The following is a 21,350-nucleotide window of genomic DNA, read 5'->3' as shown; positions in this document are numbered from 1 at the left end:
TTTCACTATACCACTTTGGACCTTTCTCTTTTCGCTGATGTATCTGAAAAATGTTTTGTCACCATTTTTTATCTCCTTGGCAATCCTCTCTTCTGCTTGACTCTTTGCCAACTTGATTAATTTCTTTGTCTCCCTCAGTTGATACAAATATTCTTCTTTGTGCTCCTCCCTTTGGGATCCTTTATATTTCTTGAATGCTGTTCTTTTAGCTTTAATTTTGTCAGCCACCTCCTTTGAGAACCAGATAGGTTTCAGTTTTCTTTTGCTTTTCTTTACATTTCTAACATATAGAGCAGTTGCCTTGGTGATTGCTCCTTTTAGATTAGTCCACTGCTGATCCACATCTCTCTCGTTCTCCCATCCTTTAAGTTCTTCCTCCAGGTAGTTCCCCATTTCCTCAAAGTCTGTGTTTTTGAACTGTAAAACTCGGGTCTTTGTGGTTCTTTTCCCTATTCTTTTATTGATATTAAACCATACTGTTTGATGATCACTGCTGCTGAGGTGGGCGCCCACCTGGACATCTGAGACATTATCTGCATTAGTGAGCACTAAGTCGAGTATAGTTCCTTCTCTCGTGGGTTCCAACACCATTTGTTTGAACAAAGATACTTGCATGGCATCCACTATCGCTCTACTATTTTTAGTTTCTGCAGATGGGATTTTCCAGTCTACATCTGGCATATTAAAGTCACCCACGATCACCACTTCTCCCTTCTTACCTATCTTATGGATGTCTTCAACCAGATCTTTGTCCAGCTCTTCCTTTTGGTTTGGAGGCCTGTAAACCACTCCAATATAAATGGATGCTCCGTCATCTTTTTTTAGGTCGACCCATAGAACTTCTTCAATACCCCAACTTCCTTGTAGCTCAGTTGCTTGGATGTTGTTTCTGACATAAAGAGCCACACCTCCCCCTTTTCTATCCTCTCTGTCCTTCCTTAACAAGTTGTAGCCTGGTATTGTTGTATCCCATTCATGAGATTCTGTGAACCATGTTTCTGTGATAGCAACAATGTCCAATTCTGCGTCAGCCATTAGGGCCTGCAGATCTGGGATTTTATTTCCCAAACTATGAGCATTTGTGGTCATAGCCTTCCAGGTACTCTCTTTACGGTTATTGCATTTTCTGGACTCCTTGTGAGATATTAGTTGAGATTTGTTATTCACTTCACTATTTCTTTTTGTGGTTGTGCCACTGTTGACAGAGTTATCCATCTCAATTAGATTTTTCTTTTGCTTATGGATCTTGAAATACTGCATGCATTGTGTTTTCTCTCTCTTTTCTGGTAATACTGCAATGCTTTTCTCAAGAACTTCTTCATTTTTTATTTTAGAGAAGGCTTGTTCTTTTTGCATTTGGTACATTGTGTGTCTCCTCATCACAGGTCTAATTCTACCAGAGCCCACTGTATTCCTGGTTTTTAAAGAATTTCTTAATGACCTGTTTGAGTGGGGGGGGTATACCTGTTGGCTGCTCTTCTGTCAAGAATGGGTGACTGTGGGTCCTACCTGAGCCTAATGAATCTCCTTTTCTTGACTCCTGGTTTATTTGTGGTATTGGGGAATTATTTTCTGAGTAATGCAATGTGGGTGTAATTCTTTTAATTGAAGCTAATTGATCTTTAATCACAGTCAGCTCCATTTTCAAGGAAGAGAGTTGTGCACAAATTGGGCAAGCTCTAAGTTTCCAGATGCTTTCCCTCAGAATAAAGGTTCCACAGCAGTTACATTGGATAGTCCTCATCTTGGTAATTTGTGAATTGTATTTCCTTGACTGTAACCAATGTACTAATTTATCTCGCTGCCAATGGTAATCTAGGCAGTCTTTATTAGAAACAAGCCCCGGGGTGGGTGGGTAGAGGGGTAGGGTGGGAGGGAGGCAAACAGTTTAGCCTGGGACAAGCTGGGTAAAGCAGGGCACTTCTGGACTGTTGTCTTTGCGTTTTGGTCAATTCTTTTTTAAAAAACAGTCTTTATGCCCCAATTTTTTAGTTTGTGCCAGCTAACCCCAAACTAGAGAGATTTTACCAGTTTAAAAGCTGATAGCTTTGTTTGTGGGTTTTTTTTTTCTTTTCTAACGTTATTCAGCAAACAGCAAAACTTACTAGAATAATAACTTACTATAAGAAATGAAACAGACTATAAAGAAAGTTAAAACACAGACAGGAAATAATCACAGAAGCTTTCTACACAAGCTTTCTACACAAAATGAAACAGACTATAAAGAAAGTTAAAACACAAACAGGAAATAATCACAGAAGCTTTCTACATAAGTTTTCTACACAACTTCAGAGCAATAAGCAAAAATAAGCAAAAATAAGCAGAAAATACTTAGCCACAATGAAGATTTCACAATGCAGTAAACAGTTCCACCAAGAGAAATCCCTCTAGCATGTGCACAGGACAACAACAGTGGACAAACCCTCTCGCTTTGGTGAGAGAGAGGTGTTGGGGAAAAATGGGCAGAGTATATTCTGAGTAAGGTGAGATGCAACGTCTACACCTTGTTACATACTCATCCGACCCCGCTTTCCTCCGTGACCGAGTGGTTTTACGTATTCAACTTCATATCCTTCTTAAGGTAGACGTTGCATCTCACCTTACTCAGAATATACTCTGCCCATTTTTCCCCAACACCTCTCTCTCACCAAAGCGAGAGGGTTTGTCCACTTCTTGGACAGTAATAGTGCACTTGCATTCTATTTAGATCGTACTACATTCCATAGGAATTCCACCTAACTCTTTCCTTCTGTGGCAAGAGTCAAGCTGCGAGTTCCAGTGGGCAAACAGACCTATTCCTCCTAATTGACGGTCTGTATCTCTTTCCTACCAACAAGCAGCCATTTCACTACAACACTGTGTGTAACCACGCTCTGTTGCGTCCGTCCCAGCCTCCCCTCGGCTGCTGCTGCTTGTACATATTTATCAGGCTGCAACCTGGAGCACTCTCCATACCTTCGCAGCTCATTATTGCTTAGATAAGACTAGCCAGCATGCTCCATGTTTGGCCAGTCCGTCTACTCTTATTCTTTTCGGCTTACCTACTCAACATCCTTCCACCAACCCGTTAAGGGTTTCAGGATGCCCTCCGTTCCAAATTCCACCACCATCATTGCGCCTTTCGCGCGTCTTGGGTGCATTTGGTGCACTCTCAGGCATCCTCAGCTTGGTACTCACCCATATGTGAGGACTACCATCCTGCTTGTCCTGTGAGAAAGCAAGTGTTGCTTACCTGTAACAGGTGTTCTCACAGGACAGCAGTATGTTAGTCCTCATGAAACCCACCTGCCACCCCGCGGAATTGGGTCTGTATACGTTTTTACTTTTATTTTAGTTTCACTTGCGCTTTTAGCTATAAGACGAGACTGAGGGAGACACCTGTGGCTCATAGGGATAATTGCAGGCTGAGCGTGCTCAGTGCACTCAGTGTGCCAGTGTCAGTCATAGCTTTTTAGAAACTTTGACAGAAAAGTTTTCCGTACAGGGCTCCATCCTGTGATGTCACCCATATGTGAGGACTAACATCCTGCTGTCCTGTGAGAACACTTGTTACAGGTAAGCAACACTTGCTTTATCCCAGGACAGCAGGATGTAGTCCTCACGAAACCCACCCGCCACCCCGCGGAGTTGGGTCCAATACGTTTTATTATTTTATTTTTGCTAAAGCTTATTGCTACATACGAGACTGAAGGGAGACCCCTGTGGCTGAGAATATCATGGCATGCTGGGCATGCTCAGTGGGCTCAGGATGCCAGTCAAAAGTTTCTAGAAACTTTGACAGAAAATTTTCCGTGATAGGGCTCCATCAATGACATCACCCATATGTGAGGACTACATCCTTCTGTCCTGGGATAACACCTATTACAAGGTAAGCAATTTTGCTTTACCCAGTAATAATGGGATAATTGAAATCACCCATTATTACTGTGGTGCTAAATTTGTTAGCTAACCTAATTTCTCTTAGCATTTCATCATCTTCGGTTCATGTTGGCCAGGTCGATTGCTGATTATCCCCACCGCTATACTCTTCCCCATCACACATGGAATTTCCATCCACAAAGATTCTGCCGCGCATAGGGACGGTAACTTTCAAACTGGCGCATGGGCACAAATACACATGCATATGTGCCCAGGGACGTGACCATTTTATAATTTGTTTGCACATGTGCCACACATTATTAAATAGCCTGGCCACACACACATGTGCAGGCAGTTTTAAGTGTACTTGCGCCTAGCCACATAAATCGGGTTTCTACCGCATCAGGGTATTTTATAACTGGCGCGCATTCACACCATGACCAGTTTTCACCAGTTCATCACCAGTTTGCCCAATCTAGAGTTAGGTCCTCAAAACCCCCCTAGTTTAATAGCTTGCACTCCCCCTAGTTACCCCAGACCCTTTAAATCTATCAGAAATAGCTGTTTGTTTTTTTAAAGTTACACCTCCATAGCAGAAGCAAAGTTATGTATCACTGGACCTGGGCTCATGCAAGAATTTACATGCACATCTCTTGGCCCTGCCCTAGAATGCCCAAACCATGCCCCTTTTTGAAACCAAGTGAGATATGCCTGCTGCAGGAGATGCGCACGCATGTAGGTGACTTTTAAAATACAGCAGGTGCATATCATTACATGCGTGCGCATCTCCCAATTTTGGTGTGTGCCGGGCTTTTAAAATTCACCTCTAAGTTTCCTGCAAGATCTTTATCGTGTTGGACTCTATGCTATCCTTACCATAAATTGCCACATTCCTCCCCCTCACCAAGTTGATCCACCCTATCATTGCAATATAACTTGTTATAGTACTGTTCCATTGGTTATCCTCCTTCACCAGGTCTCTGAGATGTCAATTAAATATCTCTTTTCATTTAATGCTATATATTCTAATTCTCTCATCTTACTTTTTAGACTTCTGGCATAAATTCTGTCCTCATTCCTTATGCAGGTTTTGCTTGCAATTAATTGTATTTATATGTATCCATTTGTATAGTACCACTAAAAGCAGAATAGTTAAATTCTTTCATGAACAGAGAATGTAGGTGAAATTAATGATAGAAAATGGCTGATATAAATGTCTACCTTCTAAAGCTTGTTTCTCATTTGAATGCTTTTAAATAGCTGTGCATCCCTTCACAAGGCCAGAAGGACTGTGCCCATTTTGTCTCTATGGGAAAAACAGCACATCTAACCAACAAAGAGAATCTATGTTTTGGTAAAAAAAAAAAAAGTCCCCTAAGTCAGTGAGAAGTGCTATGTTTCTTAAGGCACAAAGATCTTTTCTACAAAGGAGACCAATGCTCATCAGCAAAGTTTAAATTGGGTTTGTGTTAGACTGAACTGCATCTTGGGATGAATATCTTCTTTTGTATATTCTTCTAGGTCCTATGGTCAATAACATGCAGTCAACTGGAACCTTGATTCATGTGCAAGCCAACATGCAACACGGAATTCTGGGACTTAACCCTCTTTCATCGCATAGAGAAAATGTATGTGTAAATTTCTTTTGAACTTATTTGTTTAGAATCAATTATGCTTATTAAACAAATTCTAAGCTGGTCTTCTTCATTGGGTCAGGTCTCTAGAAAAGGAAGGATAGTTGTTACTGTTAGCTCAAAATGTGCTGAATGATTCAGTCTGGAAATTTCCTGATCATACCACAGATCAGTCCTAACAAGTGGGTTTGCATCCCTACCAGCAGATGGAAGCAGGGAATAAAAACTTTTCAGGCTCTGCTACATAATCGAGAGTGGCACCTGCAATCCTTCAGTATTTCTGTCTCCAGCAGATGGTAGAGGTGCAAACGTGCAGTCTAATTAAAAACAAAAAATAGAAAGGAGAAAAGAGAACAGCTAGTGAAGAATGGTGTTCCCCAAGGTGTTAGGTTCCTTCGTGGGCCATCTCTCGGGTAGAGCAGGGCGATCAGGGGTTTGGAGATCCTTGATCTGGCTTGGCCCTCGTTTTCCAGAGGGTTGCAAAGCCAGGGGTCCTGGCTCCCTCTGAGTTCTTCTCACCTTCAGCTGACAGCCAGAAGCAGGGAAGTATATCTTTTTCGCTGGGCTTCTTTGGTGGTTTCTTAAAAAAAAAAAAAAAAAAAAAGAGCAGGGCTGATCGGGAGTCTGTATGAGTCAGGCGATTGTGGAGTAATAAGGCTGGTAGTGAGGATAAGAAGGGTCGCACGTGACTGGGCAGCAGCACCGGGAATCCGGGACAGTGCTGGCAGGAGCGACTCAGCGATCACAGCTCTCGGGAGGTTATTTTTACCGCTATGACAAAAGCATGGCACCTCCCACGGGAAAGTGTGTCGGGCCTGCGGAGTGAGGCAGTCGCGCCTCAATGGGTCCTCGTTATGTGCTGGCTGTGCTGCTGGAGAGGAATTGGCTTCCGCAGAGGTGTCAGGAAGCAGTTGCTGCACGTGTTCTTCAGGCCCCGTTCAGGAGGCACTGGGGGGGGGGGGTGTCTGGGGGTTGGAGGAGTCAGCAGCCATGTTGACTTCATGTGGCAGGAGGCATGCAGCTGCTAGGGAGTTCAGGGACTCCCCACCCCCGCTGTCTCCACAGATTTTGTCCTGCTACTTCATAAGACCTGTTTGGCTAAGAGGGAAGCAGCGAGTAAGCGTTCATCCACCCAGAAGTTCCAGTGCTTTGCTAAGATGCCTAAAGCAGCTATGCAGGCAAAATCAGAGGGGCTTCTTCAGTGCCTGGGACACCTGTTGGGTGAAGATGAGACTTCTGAGGATTCAGGTCCACAAGGGGACCTGGACGTTGATCCTGTGGACGCACCAACGGGTAGTGGGCCTAATGCGGAGGAGGTTCCTATTGTGGAAGAGGACAATCTTAGGGTAGTGAGATTATTCTGGAAGGAAGAACTGCATCCTCTCATTCCTCTTGTGCTAGAGGAACTGGGGATCAAGGTCACGCAGGAGGATTAGGAAAATGAAGCCCTGTCCTGGATGGGTTGTGTGGGCCACCAAAGGTTTTTCCTTTGCCGAAGAAGGTGAAGAAGTTGGTTGACCGGGAGTGGGATTCTCCTGTGACAGGCCTGAAGGTAGCTAGGGCTATGGCTATATTGTATCCCTTACCGGAGCCCTTGGAGCTTTGGAGACTTCTGAAGGTAGATGCGACGGTTGTTGAGGTGACCAAAACGATGACCATTCCCATAAAAGGGTTGGCAGCACTGAAGGATATCCAGGTTTGGCAGTTGGAGATCTTGTTGGAGAGACTGTTTGAGGTCTCGGCTTTGAGCCTTCATTCTTCAGTCTGTGATAGCCTGATGCAGAGAGCTTGTTTGGCTGGGTGCAGAAGGCACAGGAGAAGATGTCAGGATCTTTGACTGATTCCAACCAGGCAGCTTGGTTGGAGGCAGGTGTGGCCTATGTGGCGGATGCCCTGTACGACATAGTTTGGACATTGGCCAGGAATATGGTTTCTGCGGTAGCAGCATGGAGATGCCTATGGTTGCAGAATTGGGCGACGGATGTGTGCTCTAAAGCACAGCTGTGTAATCTCGCCTTCAAAGGAAAGTTGCTGTTCGGAGAAGATTGGGAACAGCTGATGAAGCATTTGAGGAAGTTGAAAGGGAACAAGTTGCCAGAGCATAAGACGACCAGCAAGAAGAACTTCCTGCTGCAGACTTGCTTTTGAGAAATGAGGAGGTTTTGCTCTAATAGGAGTTCTCCTGTGTCCACACAGAAGCAAGGTGCAGGAAGGCAGCAGTCCTTCCCAAGATAGTTCCAGCCAAGGGGCTGGAGAAGGTAAGACCTCCCAATGAAGTCAGGCTGGTCCACTCTTCTTTGGAAGTTTCGGGGGGAGACTAGCCCTCTTTTACAAGGAGTGGACCAAGATCACGTCTGATCAATGGGTTCTGGAAGTAATAAGAGACAGCTACGTCTTAGAATTTTCATGCCTGATCAGAGAGGCCTATATGATGTCCCACTACACTTCTCGCACCAAGTGAGAAGCGGTATGGGACACGTTGCAGTGCCTGGATGCCATTGTCCTGGTTCCTCTAAAGGAGCAAGGGCTAGGAAGATACTCAGTTTACTTCATGGTTTCCAAGAAGGAAGGGACCTTTCGCCCCATTCTTGATCTGGAGAAGGTCAATGCAGCGCTGCGGGTGCCATGCTTTCATACGGAAATGCTGCAAATAGTGATAGCAGTGGTTTGCAAAGGAGAGTTTCTCACAACATTGGATTTAATGGTTGCTTACCTGAACATTCCTATATGTTCAGACCATCAACAATTTCCGCGCTTTATGGTGCTAGGAGAGCATTTTCAGTTTCGAGTGCTTCCCGTCGGGTTAGTGACAGTACCACGAACTTTCATAAATGTGATGGTGGTGGCGGTGGCCCTCAGAAGGGAAGGGATCCTGGTGCATCTGTACCTGGATGACTGTCTTATCCGAGCGAAGTCTGAGTTGGAGTGTCGTCGTTTGATTTGACACATCATGAAGTTGTTGAGGTCTCTTGGTTGAGTGATAAACATGATAAAGAGCCACCTGGAGCTGTCCCAGTCATTGGAATAACTGGGGGTGTGGTTTGATACCCGCTTATGCAAGTTACAGGCTCAAGTGCTCCGGCTACTGTGTCCTTTGGTACCCAGAGTCTGGGATTATTGGCAGGTCCTGGGTTCTATGGCATCTATACTGAGGTTGGTCCTGTGGGCATTTGCTTACATGCAGCTTCTCCAGAGGGAGCTTTTATCTTGTTGGAATCCGCTTTCGGACGAGTTTCAGCTACTTTTACCATTTCAGGGGAAGTCCAGGTCCAGTCTCTTGTGGTGGCTGTTGCGTCCCAATTTGGAGAGAGGGGTGGAGGAGCTGGAGGCCCCAGACTGGGTGATAGAGACCACAGATGCTAGTCTCAGGGGTTGGGGGGTGGTTTGTCAAGGACAGATGGCCAAGGGCAGTGGTTGCCAAGGGAAGCGACCTGGTTGATCAACCGCTTGGAAACAAGGGTGGTTTGCAGAGCATTACTTGCTTTCCTTCCACAGATTCAGGGACACACAGTGTGAGTATTCTCAGACAATGCAACAATGGTAGCATACATCAATTGTGAGGGCGGGATGAAGAGCCGCCTAGTGGCTCAAGAGGCCCAGATGTTTGTCTGGGCAGAAAAACATCTAGCAGGGCTAGTGGCATCTCACATGGTGGAGTGAATAATGTGCAAGCAGATTACCGCAGCAGGCATCAGCTGGATCTGGAGGAATGGGAGTTGTCAGGGGAGGACTTTGCCCTTATTTGAGACAGGTGGGACAAGCCTCAGTTGGATTTCATGGCATCTCGAGGAAATGCCAAGGTGGACAGGTTTTTCAGTCGCAGGAGGGAGTTCAGCTCTGAAGGGATTGACACCCTAGTTCAATCTTGGCCGACAAGACTTCTACTATATGTATTTTCCCCTTGGCCTCTCGAAGGTTGAGTGTTGCATTGTATTGAGCAACATGCTGGACAAGTGATTCTCATGATGCCAAAGTGGCCGCATCTTTCATGATTAGCAGATCTGGTTCAGCTGGCAATAGATGGTTCCATCTGATTAGGTCACCTGCAGGGGTTGCATCAGGGGCCCGTCTTTTCGGAGCATGTGGTTCGCTTTTGTCTAGCAGCTTGGCTTTTGAAACGTGGTGTTTTCGCTTAAAAGGGTATTTGGAGCCAGCAATTGCTACTTTGCTTCAGGTTAGGAGGCCATCCACTTCTCTGGCATATATCCAAGTGTGGAGAGTATTTGAGTCATGATGTTTGGAGAACGACCTTAATCCTTTGCAGATGAATGTTTCTCAGGTCTTTGCATTTTTGTAAGATGGCTTAGCAAAGGGCCTACAATTTGCTTTTTAGCCTTGGGCTGTTTACGAGGGAAGCTTCAGGGGAGGCCGTTGGTGTCTCATCTGGACATTATACGTTTTCTTAAGGGGGCAAAGCATTTTTGCATCTGCCAGTTTGTAGGATGTGTCCATCATGGAATCTTAACCTGGTTCTTTGGGTGCTCTGTGGATCTCCTTTTGAAATGCTGAGAAGGGCGTGTTTGAAGGATCTTACCTTAAAGACCGTTTTTCTGGTGGCAATTTGTTCAGCTAGGCAGATTTTGAAGCTTCAGGCCTCATCATACAGAGATCCTTTTCTACAGATTTCAGACGATGGGGTATCTCTGCATATGGTTCCTTCCTTTTTGCTGTATCCTCATTTCATCTCACCCAGATGGTAGAGTTGCCAGCCTTTCTGCACCTGACGACAGATACGCCACATGCAAAGGAGCTTCACTTGTTGGATGTTCGTCGGGCTCTGTTGCAATTTCTTAAGATCACTAATAACTTTCGGAGGTCGGATCATCTTTTTGTTCTGTTCAGTGGAGCAAAGAAAGGATGTAAAGCTTCTAAGAGCAAGATTGTGCGATGGTTGAAGGAAGCAATTTTTTCAGCAAATCTCTGTAAGTGTCTATTGGTTCTAGAGGGGTTGCAGCACATTCTACTAGGGCACAGGCAGCCTTCTGAGCGGAGCGTCAGCTGGTATCTCCTCAGGAAATTTATCAGGCAGCGATATGGTCTTGCACACTTTTACCAAACATTACCACCTGGATGTTCAGGCACCCGAAGAAACGACTTTTGGAGAAAGTGTGTTGCGTGTGGGTCTTTCAGGTTCCTACCTAGTGTAGAGGGGCTTGAGTGTATCCCATTTGTCTAGACTGATCTGGGGTATGATCAAGAAAGGAAAATTGGTTCTTATCTGCTGATAGTTGTTCCCGGAATACCACAGATCAGTCCAGAGGCCCAGCCCCTTTGTTTTTTCAAAAGACCTTCCCTTCTTCTGGATGCTGTTAATGCAGTATTTGCAAAGATTGTATATATGTTAAACAGAGTTGGAAGTTTTCATTGCCCTTATTAGAGATGTTGGGGTTCCAGGTTTGTAAGAGGCTCCAACTTTGTTTTTCTGCTTGCCCCAGATGAAAATCATTTGGGTTTGGGCATAGACGTCTTGGCTTGGGTACAGGTCAATACTGAGGGACTGCAGGTGGCATTCTTGGTTATGTAGCAGTGCCTGAAAAGTTGCCTCCATTGCTGATAAGAATGCAAAACCCACTTATCTGGATTGATCTGTGGTATTCCAGGAACGATAATTAATTAGTCCTGGGGGAATTCTGCACTACTGTGGAGCGCAAAATTTGTGCAGAATTCCCCCCCTGCATAGAATTGCCATTTTCTGCTCAGAATTTGGCAATTCTGTGCAGAAAATGGCAGAGGAGACCCTAGCATGCCGCGAATGGAGCACGCGAAGATGAAGGCCCCTGGTGCCGTGGGATGTGCGCCGTTCGCCTATATGAGGAGATTGTGAAGGAGTGTGTATGTGCTGTTCGCCGCGAAAATGAAGGCCCCAGTTTGCCGCAAATGGAGTGTGCTCCACTTGGGGCGAAGATGAAGGTCCCAGTGAGAGTGAATGTGTGTGTGTGTGAGAAAGGGGTGAGAGAGCAGGGAAAAGGGTGTGAGAGAGGGGAGGGGTGTGTAAGAGAACAGGGGGAGGAGTGTGAGGGAGAGGAGAGGAGGGTGTGAGAGAGAGCAGGGGGGTGAGCAGGAGGGGGTGAGAGAGAGCATGGGAGGTGAGGGGGGGATGCTTGAGTGGGTGCCAGAGAGAGGGAGCCTATATGAGGAGATTGTGAAGGAGTGTGTATGTGTGTGAGAGATTGGGAGCTGGTGTGTATGAAAAAGGGATCGTGTGTATGTGAGGGTGCTAGCCTGTGTATTTGTGAGAGACAGCCTGCATGAAGGGGTGCGTGAGAAGAGACATAGATAGCCTGTGTGAGGATGTATGTGTGAGAGAGAAAGAGAGCTTGTGTGGGTGTGTATGCAAGAGAGCGGGACCCTGTATGAGGAGGTGTGTGTGTGAGAAAATGAGGGAGCCTGTATGAGGGCGTGTGTATGTGTACTAGAGAGAGGGAGGGACAGAGAGAGCCTGTGTGAGGGGCAGTACTGAGAATGGGGTCAAACTCTGGGACTGGCGATAGAGTGGAAGGGGTTGAGCCTGAAGGAGAGAGATACTGGCAGGTGGAGGAGTTGGGGCGTGAGAGTGCAAAGTGGCCAGGGGAATAGGGAGAGTGAGTGGAAGGGACACTCATACAGTGAATTTCAAGGGAAATTCTGCTCAAAATATTTAGAGTTCTGCATCTCTAAGTAATAACTTTCTTCTGTATTAATTTAAAATGTAATTAAAGACTGTCATGTAAATTGTGTTATATTGACCAATATAAAGTTTGCAGAAATTTGCAGAATTTTCAATTGTTTTTGTTCAGAATTTTTAATTTTTTTGCGCAGAATTCCCCCAGGAGTAATTTAGCAGGTAAGAACCAAATTTCCTCTTCTGCCTCTCCAAGGTTCAGCAAGGGGACCTGCTTCATCCAGTTGGTCTTCTTTGGATGAGGGAAAATTGACCCAAAAAGAAAGCTTTTTACCAAGTTTCATTGTTCTGTATTAGTGATATGTCTCTTATTTTTTATACAACCAGATGAACCAGTACACTGTGGGTGGGCAGCTGTCTCCCAGTTTGCAATCACAGCAACCTTTGTACCAGTCTCACTCTCCACAAGTATATGCTCTATCCCAGACTGCACAAGAGGTAAAACAGGTCTAACTGCAGCAAACTGGTATTGAAATAAATCATGCTGGAGTCTCATTTTATATATTCATTTTATATATTCTGTTTTTTGTTTTCAGAAGAAAAAAGGATTTGTATGTATTTAAGCAAATTAATCAATATAAATGCATATAAAAAATAATCAAATTTGCAGAAATCAGTTAGAGAAAATAATTCTGAAAAAAACAAAACAGGTCAATACTTGCTTAAGAGAAGCATTGTCAATGTTAAAACTTTGTACCTAACATTGTGTAGTCAAACTGAAAATCCTTTGTTTGTATATTGTTTGAAATCTTAAGTATTGGGCCCAACAACTTCTTATTACTTTAGGTTTAAGTTATCAATCTGTGTCTACAGGAAAAATTGATAAATCAAAGCCTGTGCCCAGAATAGTTCACTAATCAGCCTCATGGATGTGTTATTTATTTATTTTTTTTACATTGGATACTTTTACTATGATAATAATTCACCCATTTTACCATGGGTTAGCAAGTATAATTATTTTGGATTCATCTTCTTAGATGTATTAAAATTCAAGTTGGACTTGTCTAAGATCTTTCTTATAATGCTGCTTTGTGCTGTGTTCGGAGATGTTTTCTGGTTGGAAACAAGCATTATAAAATGATTTATTATGTTGTATTTAAACTTTTATTTGATGGAGACAAAAATTCAATTATTAAACTACAAAGCTCCTACTTTTGCAGTATTAGTCATATTAAAATAATTTTTAAAGGCAGTTGACCCCATGGCTTAGGCTTGAGTGCTGTACAGAGGATCTAGTTTGCATCTTCCTCAGATGGGGCCAGTTGAATTTGTGTACTGCAGTGCTGGTGCTTTCCAAGCCAGGGAGGGAAGACTGCTGCTACCACTGCGGCAACCTTTGCTGGCCAACAAGCAGCACTGAAGGTGCACCTTGGAGGAACCGCCCCGCCAGCTCTTGCTGCAAGAGTTTCCCATAGACACCAGGGCCTATACTGTGAAAAGGGGAGATGGAACATGGAGGCTGAAAAACAAGTGGGGGGGCGGGCAACCCCCCAACCCTCAGTTTAATGATCTTTGCTAATTCTTTGCTTTCATTTCATTGCATTTGCTGCCACATACACTGGGTTTGGAGATTCTTTGGGGTACCTGGAATTTTAAAATCATATAGATGTATTTGAGGCAGCTGCTTTTAGAAGCCAACCCAAAAATTACCTTCTAAAGGAGAAATATAAAATTAGGGTTCAAACTGATAAAACCTCAAAAAAGATCCTTTAAGCCAAATCAGCCTTTAAAATTTTAAAGTAAAGGCTCCTCCATTCTCAAGGCCTGGTACATTGTGTATCCCCAACACTTCATTCAAACCCAACAGTGTTTGAAAGCATTTTTTTTTTTAAATAAATTGAACATTAAAAGAATTTGCAGTTGATTTCCACATTGTTAAAGCTGAATTCAGGAAAAATTAAAAGCTGAAGATCATAAATTTATATGGGGTTTAGGAGTTAATAGGGGTTAATGCCACCCCAATGCATTAGGTGGTTTTTATTTTAGATTAGAATAACCAGATCATATTGCACAGTTTGAGAATATTCTCTTTTTTGCATCAATGACTATCTGATATTTTTATTTTTTTCAGTGTTCATCTGCAGGAATGTATACCCCGGGATATGGGACACAGCCTCAGTATTCTCAGCCACGGCTTGCCCCTCACACTGCTCAAGATTTGCACCCGAAAAACTACCCCAAACCTATCTACTCCTACAGGTTTCTATCAATTTAACCACTTCCATTTGGAGATGACAACAACATTAGCTGCTTTCTTCATGTGAAAAGCCTTTGCTTTTTTAATTCACTGACATTTTATTTATCATTTAAAAATCTGGATGTGTCACACAACAGTTTCCCTGCCCAGAATACATAAATAGAAGGCACAGAGAAAAGTCTCTGGTTGATCTGATAAGAGCTACTTAGTTCTTCATAGTCCTTAACCCTCTGGTGCTAAGATTTGTACCGTGCACTACTGCTAAATCAATGGCTTTCAGAACTTGCAGACTCCAAATGGTTAAACACAACAGCACAATCTAAAATCCAGTCAGTATTGTTACCTCTACTCTATTAATAATGGAATAGCTCAGGAGCTAGCAAAGGTTTGGAGCAAAGTACCAAAAATCCTATACCATGCACCTATAGGATACATCTTATAACATGCACCTATAGGATGATGATGTGCTGAACCCACAAAACGGGTGTCTCTCTTACAGTTCCCCACTCTTTCCTTGCCTATCTCTCTCTCATCACCTCCCTGTCTCTTTGCTTTCATATCTCACATCCCTCCTTCTCTGCCATTGTTCTTGCTTCCTCATTGCATGTTTCTGTCGTTCTCTCCCTGCTTGCATCTCTCTCTCAGAACTCTTACTCACTGCTTGCTTTTCTTTCATAACCTGAGTCTATAATCACATCTCTTGCTCTCTGAGGCTGAGAGACTTCCAGCAGGTAAGACTAAATGTTGCTTTTTAAGAAGGTGCCAGGACAAGATGGCATGCAGTACAGGCTCTGCAGAAGTATCTCTTGGCTGGGCTCCAGGAGTACACCTGCCACCTAATCGTATCCCACACTGGAAGGAGCGGTGGCCTTATGAAGGGGAGAAGCATGCTCAGGCTAGTGCCTCAAGGCTTTGAACAGCAGAGGGCTGGAGGTTGAGCCAAATGTTTTCATGTCCTATAATCTGTCCGGGGGAACCTGATCTCTGGTACAGCAACTGCTGAATTAAACCAGTTGGCTGCCAACAGCACTTAGAAATATAAAGGCCAAAAAAGGAAAGAGAAGTTCTCCCAGGACAAGCAGGATGGTGGTCCTCACAGATGGGTAAACGTAGGAAAATAGATGCCTGAAGAATGTTTTTTTCAAATCTTTATTGGCTGGAGACGCATAAAACAATAAAGGATGCCCAACTCAGGCTGAGTTTCGCCACAACCATGTGGCTGCCTCAGGGGCTAAGAAACAAACATACATAAATATATAATAAATAATTCAAAATCATAAATAAATAAAAACATAAATATAAAATATGACATATAAAATGAATAAATAAATAAAATCAAGATTAGAAACCTCACATAATTAATTAAATAAAAAACAATGAAGCAAAACAGAAAAATACCATTATGTAAAACACACAGGAAGTGAGAGCATATGGGCAACATCAATCTAAGATCAATAAAATAATGTGTATTTCTAAATAATGTGTGACAAACCAATATTCATTTTTATAACACAAAAAACAATGAATGAGTGAAATATGTACTTTAAAAAGATGTAGGGAAATTATGTGAATTGTTTAAAACATAAGAAACATAAGAAAATGCCATACTGGGTCAGACCAAGGGTCCATCAAGCCCAGCATCCTGTTTCCAGCAGTGGCCAATCCAGGCCATAAGAACCTGGCAAGTACCCAAAAACTAAGTCTGTTCCATGTAACCATTGCTAATGGCAGTGGCTATTCTCTAAGGGGCGGATTTTCATACTCCGCGAATAGGACTACTTTTGTTTGCGCTCCAGGCGCAAACAAAAGTACGCTGGATTTTAGTAGATACGCGCGGAGCCGCGCGTATCTGCTAAAAACCTGGATCGGCGCGCGCAAGGCTATCGATTTTGTATAGCCGGCGCGCGCCGAGCCGCGCAGCCTACCCCCGTTCCCTCCGAGGCCGCTCCGAAATCGGAGCGGCCTCGGAGGGAACTTCCTTTTGCCCTCCCCTCACCTTCCCCTCCCTTCCCCTACCTAACCCACCCACCCGGCCCTGTCTAAGCCCCCCCCTTACCTTTGTCGGGGGATTTACGCCTCCCAGAGGGAGGCGTAAATCCCCGCGCGTCAGCGGGCCTCCTGCGCGCCGGGACGCGACCTGGGGGCGGGTCTGGAGGGCGCGGCCACGCCCCCGGGCCATAGCCACGCCCCCGGGCCCGCCCCCGGAACGCTCCCGACACGCCCTGAAAACGCCGTGCGGTTCGGGCCCGCCCCCGACACGCCCCCTCCGAAAACCCCGGGACTTACGTGAGTCCCGGGGCTCTGCGCGCGCCGGTAAGCCTATGTAAAATAGGCTTACCGGCGCGCAGGGCCCTGCTCGCCTAAATCCGCCCGGTTTTGGGCGGATTTAGGCGAGCAGGGCTCTGAAAATCCGCCCCTAAGTGAACTTAATAGCAGGTAATGGACTTCTCCTCCAAGAACTTATCCAATCCTTTTTTAAACAAAGCTATATTAACTGCACTAACCACATCCTCTGGCAACAAATTCCAGAGTTTAATTGTGCGTTGAGTAAAAAAGAACTTTCTCCGATTAGTTTTAAATGTGCCCCATGCTAACTTCATGGAGTGCCCCCTAGTCTTTCTACTATCCGAAAGAGTAAATAACCGATTCACATCTACCCGTTTTAGACCTCTCATGATTTTAAACACCTCTATCATATCCCCCCTCAGTCGTCTCTTCTCCAAGCTGAAAAGTCCTATCCTCTTTAGTCTTTCCTCATAGGGGAGTTGTTCCATTCCCCTTATCATTTTGGTAGCCCTTCTCTGTACCTTCTCCATCGCAATTATATCTTTTTTTGAGATGTGGCGACCAGAATTGTACACAGTATTCAAGGTGCGGTCTCACCATGGAGCGATACAGAGGCATTATGACATTTTCCGTTTTATTCACCATTCCCTTTCTAATAATTCCCAACATTCTGTTTGCTTTTTTGACTGCCGCAGCACACTGTACTGACGATTTCAATGTGTTATCCACTATGACACCTAGATCTCTTTCTTGGGTTGTAGCACCTAATATGGAACTCAACATTGTGTAATTATAGCATGGGTTATTTTTCCCTATATGCATCACCTTGCACTTATCCACATTAAATTTCATCTGCCATTTGGATGCCCAATTTTCCAGTCTCACAAGGTCTTCCTGCAATGTATCACAATCTGCTTGTGATTTAACTACTCTGAACAATTTTGTGTCATCTGCAAATTTGATTATCTCACTCGTCGTATTTCTTTCCAGATCATTTATAAATATATTGAAAAGTAAGGGTCCCAATATAGATCCCTGAGGCACTCCACTGTCCACTCCCTTCCACTGAGAAAATTGCCCATTTAATCCTACTCTCTGTTTCCTGTCTTTTAGCCAGTTTGCAATCCACGAAAGGACATCGCCACCTATCCCATGACTTTTTACTTTTCCTAGAAGCCTCTCATGAGGAGCTTTGTCAAACGCCTTCTGAAAATCCAAGTATACTATATCTACCGGTTCACCTTTATCCACATGTTTATTAACTCCTTCAAAAAAGTGAAGCAGATTTGTGAGGCAAGACTTGCCCTGGGTAAAGCCATGCTGACTTTGTTCCATTAAACCATGTCTTTCTATATGTTCTGTGATTTTGATGTTTAGAACACTTTCCACTATTTTTCCTGGCACTGAAGTCAGGCTAACCGGTCTGTAGTTTCCCGGATCGCCCCTGGAGCCCTTTTTAAATATTGGGGTTACATTTGCTATCCTCCAGTCTTCAGGTACAATGGATGATTTTAATGATAAGTTACAAATTTTTACTAATAGGTCTGAAATTTCATTTTTTCCCTGTACGTACCAGGATCAGTCCAGACGGTGGGTTATGTCCCCCGTCCAGCAGATGGAGTCAAAACAGAGCTCGAGAGTGTCACCTCATATGCTAGCGCACCCTCTGCTGGAGCTCAGTATCTTTCTGACTCCAGCAGATGTGAGTTGGGGAAATCAGGCTTTCCCAGAGTGACAGGTTTTCGACTTTCTTTTTGCTCTCCTTTGAGTTCTTCCTGTCATTTTTTCCTCTTTTAACAAGTTTGGATCAAGTTAGTATTAAAAAAAAAAAAAAAAAGGTTTGTAAGACAATTTTCTGTCAGGTTGATTTTTGAGGAGGCGTGCCTTTCGAGTTCTATTCTGCCTCCTCCTGCTATTCTCTACTTACGCTTTTGGGGTAAGTGTTATTTGGTTTGCGCCTTTGCCTTTCAGCTGTGTCAGCCGGTGGAGCCGGCTCCTGCGCGCGTTCATTTACAGTCCCGCGGCCCGGCACATCTTCCTCGGGCCTGGGCGCGCCGGCTGGGGGGTTTCCCGCCGGTGCCTGGGGACTTGTTGGGCGGGTTGTGAAGGCCACTTCGGCCCCCCCGCGGTGCGATCCTTTTCGGCCCCCCCCGAGGCTTCTCTTTAGTCGCGGCGTTCGATGCCTCGTTTCTCTCGGTGCGAGACCTGCGGCGAGCAGGGGTCTCGTTTCTCGAGGGAGGGGGTTTGCCCGCGCTGCCTTCCCGAGGAGGAAGGCGCCGCGCACGGCTCGGGTGCGCTCCCGACGCCCCCCTCCCCGCTGCCCGGGAAGCGTGGGCCAGCCATTTCCTCGCCAAGGGCGGGAATGGCGGCCATTTTGGAGAGGGATCCTGGCGCGGCAAACGGCCAGGAGGAGGATGCTGCGGCTCGGGGCATCCCTGCAGTGTAGCCCCGAGGAGGGTTTGCCGAATCGTCTGCCTCAGGAGCCCTCTACTTCTGGTGCGCCTCCCGGTCTGCCGTTTTTCTCCCCGGATTTTATTTTAAAAATGCACAGGGCATATTTACAGGGCCTAGCAGATCCGGGGGGTGCTACAGCAGGACCTGCTCCTCCCAAGATCCCTAAGCTAGCATTACCGCCCACCGGGTCTCCGAGTCCGGCTGGGGCAGTCCCAGGAACCTCTGCTTTGCCATTCCCGCCTCGAGCTGTGGGAGCGGCTTCCACCACGGGATTCGACCCCTCGGACCCTCCGGATCCGGCGCACGTGGATGGACAGACGGAAGGAGACGACCCGCGCGCCCTACGAATCTTCCACAAGGAGGAGCTGCAGGATCTGCTTCAACAGACGCTGCAAGAGCTGGATTTGGATCCGCCTCCGGATCCTCCGGCGCCAGTGGCTCCAGCGGTTGCGACGTGCTCCAAAAAAGGGGATCCAGTCCTGGCCGCGCTCAGGCCTCGGGCGAAGGCTTTTCCGGTTCATGAGTCTTTTCTGCAGCTACTTACTGGAGAATGGGACGCCCCTGAGGCGTCTTTGAGGGTCACCCGTGCCATGGAAAAATTGTATCCGTTGCCGGAGGATTTCTTAGATCTCGTCCGGGTTCCTAAGGTGGACTCGGCGGTCTCAGTGGTGACGAAGAGGACGACAATTCCGGTAACTGGCGGTACGGCCCTACGGGACATGCAGGACCGCAAGCTGGAAACGTTCCTCAAAAGAGTGTTTGAAGTCTCGGCCCTAGGCATGCGTGCCGTCATGTGTACTTCGTTGACCCAGAGGGCTAGTCTACTCTGGGTTCAGCAGCTCCTGACGTCCCAGCAGTTGCCTCCGGATGAGGCTGCTCAGGCCGACAGCCTAGAATCTGCCATTGCATACGGGGCGGATGCCCTGTATGACCTCTTCCGTGTGCTGGCCCGGTCCATGGTCTCGGTGGTGGCAGCTCGTAGGCTCCTATGGCTTCGGAATTGGTCTGCGGACGCCTCTTCGAAGTCGAGTTTAGGGTCTCTTCCGTTTCGGGGGAAGTTTCTCTTTGGCAATGATCTGGATGAAATCATCAAATCGCTGGGAGAAAACTCGGTGCATCGTCTACCCGAAGACAGACAGCGACCCTACCGGCCGTTTGCTTCCACCAGGACCAGAGCTAGGGCACAGCGACGTTACAGGTCGTACCGACAGCCGGGACCTCGCGCCGCCCCCAGCAGACCACAGCCTTGGTCGCGTTCCTTTCGCGGGCGGAGGCCCGCGAGAGAGAGCTCGGGGCAGGGGAATCCCCCCGCCAAATCCACCCAATGATGCCAAAGCGGCCCACTCCTCCAGTCCGCCCATCGGGGGCCGACTCACGGAATTCTTCGAGGAGTGGGCAAATATCACCTCAGACCAGTGGGTCCTGGACACCATCCGGCACGGTTACGCCTTGGAGTTTGCCAGCCCGCCACGAGACAAGTTTCTTTTCTCCCCGTGCGGCTCCGAGCTCAAGAGAATGGCGGTCCAACAGACTCTAGACCGACTTCAGGCTATAGAGGCTATTGTGCCCGTCCCCTTCGCCGAGGTGGGCTCGGGGCATTATTCCATCTACTTCGTAGTTCCCAAGGAGGACGGATCGTTCCGCCCTATACTGGATTTAAAGGAGGTCAACCGGTCACTGCGGGTCAGCCGTTTTCGCATGGAGACACTGCGGTCGGTAATTGCCGCAGTGCACCGGGGGGAGTTCCTGGCGTCCTTGGATCTGACGGAGGCGTATCTCCATATTCCCATACGTCCGGACCACCAGCGTTACCTTCGCTTCAAGATTCTCGGACAGCATTTTCAATTTCGGGCCCTGCCCTTCGGACTTGCGACAGCTCCTCGGACCTTCACCAAGCTCATGGTAGTGGTGGCGGCGGCCCTTCGAAAGGAGGGTATCTTAGTGCATCCCTACCTGGACGACTGGCTGGTATGGGCAAAGTCCTTCTCCCATGGTCAGGCCTCGGTTGCCAGAGTCTTGGAGGTCCTTCGCTCCCTGGGCTGGGTCGTGAACCTTCTCAAGAGTTCCCTCGTGCCATCTCAACGCTTGGATTTCCTGGGCGCGACCTTTGACACTCAACAGGGCATGGTATTTCTGCGTTCCGACAAGGCCCTCTCCTTAAGGGACCACATACGTCATTTCGCGGCCTTGTCGGAGCCCACCGCTTGGAATTATCTGCAGCTCCTGGGAGTGATGGCTTCCACGATCGACATGGTGCCTT

The 21,350-nt window shown here is 46.3% G+C and overlaps 1 protein-coding gene across 1 annotated transcript in view; it reads left to right on the top strand.

The window, feature by feature from the left end:
• The window catches only part of FOXN4 (forkhead box N4), a 198,861-nt gene that overhangs the window by 95,639 nt on the left and 81,872 nt on the right, over positions 1–21,350 (top strand). Inside the window, exons 4-6 of the mRNA XM_029571604.1 lie at positions 5,380–5,486; positions 12,481–12,591; positions 14,225–14,352. Of these exons, the coding sequence (XP_029427464.1) occupies positions 5,380–5,486; positions 12,481–12,591; positions 14,225–14,352 (346 nt within the window). The remainder of the gene's footprint in view (positions 1–5,379; positions 5,487–12,480; positions 12,592–14,224; positions 14,353–21,350) is intronic.

Source organism: Rhinatrema bivittatum, chromosome 11 (assembly GCF_901001135.1).
Source record: "Rhinatrema bivittatum chromosome 11, aRhiBiv1.1, whole genome shotgun sequence".
Lineage (NCBI taxonomy): Eukaryota > Metazoa > Chordata > Amphibia > Gymnophiona > Rhinatrematidae > Rhinatrema > Rhinatrema bivittatum.
The sequence above is the reverse complement of the archived record's forward strand: the minus strand, read 5'-3'. Positions and strand labels throughout refer to the sequence as shown.